General features: G+C 40.4%; 1 protein-coding gene across 1 annotated transcript in view; it reads right to left on the bottom strand.

Annotated features, from left to right (window-relative positions):
- Window positions 1-801: 801 nt before the first annotated feature.
- Window positions 802-3,936, bottom strand: part of sqlea (squalene epoxidase a) — an 8,432-nt gene continuing 5,297 nt past the window's right edge. Inside the window, exons 8-11 of the mRNA XM_035672734.1 lie at window positions 3,436-3,578; window positions 3,074-3,170; window positions 2,819-2,906; window positions 802-1,943 (exon numbers count right to left, since the gene is read on the bottom strand). Of these exons, the coding sequence (XP_035528627.1) occupies window positions 1,751-1,943; window positions 2,819-2,906; window positions 3,074-3,170; window positions 3,436-3,578 (521 nt within the window). The 3' untranslated portion in view covers window positions 802-1,750. The remainder of the gene's footprint in view (window positions 1,944-2,818; window positions 2,907-3,073; window positions 3,171-3,435; window positions 3,579-3,936) is intronic.

The raw sequence follows: 3,936 nt of genomic DNA, 5'->3' as shown, positions 1-3,936 counted from the left end.
AAACATAAACACAGCCTGCCTGTCACATTGCCTCTGTGGACACTGAAGACCTTTTGTAGGTTTGTGTATCTGAGGAATCAGACAGTAAAAAGTGCTCCAGTGACCTTGCAGGAACCGTGATTCTAATAAAAACTGAAAATTCATCAGCGTGATTCCCCGCTGGATCTCTGTCAGTGGCAACACTTACAAAAAGCCTATTGATGAATATTAGTGTTGCTATAGCTACAGTGTAGAAATTATTTTTAAAAGGGGACTTGATATGACAGGAATAAGAAACGAGGCCTCTATGATGTCTAATTGCAGCTGGTGTCACAGACAATGTATTTTGTTTGTAAGATTTTTATTTTACATCCTTGAATGATTATTATTAAGCATAGGAACCCTGCTCTGATCACATTCTGACCGGTAAATTCATTATATTATAGTTGAAAAAAAACAACTGTGCTTTATTAGAACCATCACACACATAAAAAGCTGCAGGAAAAGCTTAATGCCAAACTAATTCTGTAAACTCTTCCAATCTCAACAGTTCATCATGTTGGTGTATATTTCTCTGCTGAAGCCCGGCAGAGTAACGTTATCCAGTCTATTGAGAGCCAAACTGTGATAGGCAGGATGATAAACAGGGCCTCCATTCAGAGATCCTTCAGCTGTGAGTGAGCGCCATCTAATGGTCATATTTGTTAGTGTATATATATATATATATATATAATGATCAGATATTTAGTCAATTTTAAAAAACTTAATTATCCAAAGAAGTCTGCTTTAATAAGACATGAAAAACAATTCTTGTCTGTCATGTATGATTTATTTAACGGCCCATAGAGCCCACCGCAGTCACAGGTGAATTACAGGTCAGGAGTTCCATTTCTGTGTCAGCTCATGACACCTGAGCATCATCCACTGACTCAGTCCCGATGTAATCGCCCCTTCTATCACAGGTCCAACTCAAACCCAAACTTCCCCCAGGCAACATGATGTGTCAGCTCTTTACTGACATCCAGCAGGACTAAAATAGTGCTGGGATCATTCGTGGGTTCTGGGATTATAGTATTGTCAGCTGCACTGTCAGCATGTTTCAGGCTGGCTGCAGCAACCAAAATTTGTTACAAAAAGTTCCTTATCGCAACATGTAAAGAGCAACAATATGAGGAAGGCAGGAAAGAATGAGTGAATAAGATAACAATTCACGACAGCTTGCTGTTGTATGACATCTTATCATCAGTGCTTCAGATTCTCGTAATAAAATATATCATCATTACAGGAGGATTCCTATATTAAACATAGCCCAAAGTAGCTCAGCACAAAAATATACAGCACAAAAGTGGCTCTATTGCAAAATCATTATTATAAAATTCAGATGCCATGTTCCACATAGCAGTTCTGTTTGGCAGGAATAATTCCACAATATTGAATATTCAGTGTAATTCAAGGTGTGAGTTAAACACTGTATGCTGCCATCCTCTAGCATACAGACCAGACTGTGTGGGTGAGCACAAACAGGGCTACACCAAGGCATTGTTGCATAAAATGTCCAAATTAAAACAAGGCATTAAGTAGGACATTAAGACATCCTGAGTAAGGAAAACCCTCAGTAGTAAAATCATGATTCAAGACATCAACAGCGCCTTTTTCAGCAGAAAGGCAAACATAGAAACTACTGACAAAAAACAACTTTTTGCAAGTTTTGTTTTGCTTGAGCTGTAGGTCTGTTAAGAGTCCAAGACGTCCAGTCCAGACGTAGTGCTCCTCAGTACACCAGGTACTTGAATTCAGAGTAGATAAGTGGAAACATGACCGTGCAGGCTCGGTACAGGATGGCTCCGCTCTTGAATAAAGCTCGAGGTTTGGTGCTCCATGACTCGGATTTGAAGTTGAAGTAGATTGCATACAGTGCCACAGCAAAGAAGTGTCCAATGAGGGTCATGGGTTTGGGTGTCAACCTGGTAGAAATCGAGATGTCATAAATTAGACAAAATGTAAAGTCTCTTGTTTTTAATATCATATTAAAGGAATCGTTTGACATTTTTGGAAATATGCCTATTTGCTTTTTTTTTTGCAGAGTGAGATTAGGAGATCGAAACCACTGTCACATCTGTACGGTAAATATGAAGTCACAGCCTGTAGTTGGCTAGCTTAGCTTAGCACAAAGTCTTGAAAATGGGGGGCAAAAGGTAGCATTTGCTGCTCCCATCTAAGAAAACAATCCAGCACATAACCTCCCATAAACAACAGTTTTTATTTTACTTTATTTTTAGTAACAGACGTGCATTTAACATGTTAACTAGTGAGTTTTAGCTTTATGCTAGCTTTATCTTAGCATTAAGACTGGAAGCAGTGGGAAACAGCTAGCCTGTCTCTGTCCGAAGGTATCAAAATCCGCCTACCAGCACCTCTAAAGCTCACGAACTGACACATTATATGTTAACTGAAATGTAAAAACTAGGTACAGAGGGTTACGTGCCGGGCTATTTCTTAGCTAGTAGCAGTAACTTCTTCATCAATGGGAGGTTGCCAGCAGAAGAGACGTAATGTGTGAACTTCAGAGGTGCTGGTAGGCGAATTTTGAATTGAACCAAGCTAGCTTTTTCCCCGTTCCAGTCTTTATGCTATGCTAAGCTAGCCAGCTGTAGTTTTGTATTTAGACTACAGCGTGTAGAGTGGTATCAATCCTCTCATCTAACTCTGAGCAGGAAAGAAGATGAGCGTATTTCGCAAAATGTCAAACTATTCCATTAAGTCAAGCCTGCTTTCCATTATGCAATTTCATACAGAAATTTAAACCGTGTTATTGTGGAGGACATTATTTAATGCTTACACTGAGAGGAGTCCAATAGGCCCAGCAATGCACTCTCCACCAAGCTTGAAGTACTGGAAGCAGGCTTTTCTCAGCTCATGAAGATTATCTGGTTAACACAAAACAGGCACATGGACATGATGAGAACTAAAATGACTATTAATTGTTTGAAATGACTGCAGTTTTGTACTTATTCAATGCAAAACAGTAATCATGTCTGATCCCCTGTCATTGTTTTCCATGTGTTATTAGATGCAGAGGCAGGCAGAGACTCACTGTCGGTGGCTGCAAACAGCTCATACAGGGCCTGGGCCAACACATTCACCACGAAAGAATGTGATGACTTGCGTTCCCAGTGGAATTTTTTCTTTGCCTATTGAGAAGAAAAAAAAAAGCAGAGTGTAATATTGCACACTGGTCTGCAGTCTCTCACCTACAGCACAGGGAATAATAGGACAAGGCAAATGTGATGCAGTACAGGCTCCAAATATAGCTTCTATAATCAATAAACCTTCCTGCAGCCCTTATTTTTTCCAGATTTTATACATTTTTAATACAAGTTTTAAAGAGTTTGTTTGTCAGTCCTCGTGAGAGTAATGTCTGGCATTAAAATGGTTAAGTCTAGTTCCTGTGTTCACCTGCAGCATGGCCCTGTCGTCGTACAGATCCGGGATGTTCTGGAGCAGACTCCTCCAGATGCGAACGTCGTTGAGAGCAACACTCATCCCTCCTCCCGTCAGAGGATGCCTCATGTTGTAAGCGTCGCCCAGGAGAAGCACGCCTGCAAACGACAGACTGCTGTTTGTCTCGCATCCAAAACACATGACCAGTTTGGTTTTCCTCAGCAATTTGTAATCTTCCAATTAGTGCCAAATGCAGTGAACGTGTGGGAGATGACTTTTAGTGTTTCTCTAGGCTTTTATTTCAGATGTTTTGACAGTTAAAATCATATGGGCGAGTTTCGCTCATTAGAACCACAAATCTCACTAGTGTTACGGCTCCAATCCAACACCAACACACGCACACATACAGACAGACGGTCTAATTTAAAGGTACTGTTTGACATTTTGGGTAATATGCTTATTCAATTTCTTGTGTAGAGTCGAACGCGCAGCAGCTGCTTAGCTTAGCTTAGCACA

This window comes from Morone saxatilis, unplaced genomic scaffold (assembly GCF_004916995.1).
Source record: "Morone saxatilis isolate NCDOM2014 unplaced genomic scaffold, NCSU_SB_2.0 Contig24, whole genome shotgun sequence".
Taxonomy (NCBI): domain Eukaryota; kingdom Metazoa; phylum Chordata; class Actinopteri; family Moronidae; genus Morone; species Morone saxatilis.
Note: the sequence above shows the minus strand (reverse complement) of the source record. Positions and strands in the feature narration are given on the sequence as shown.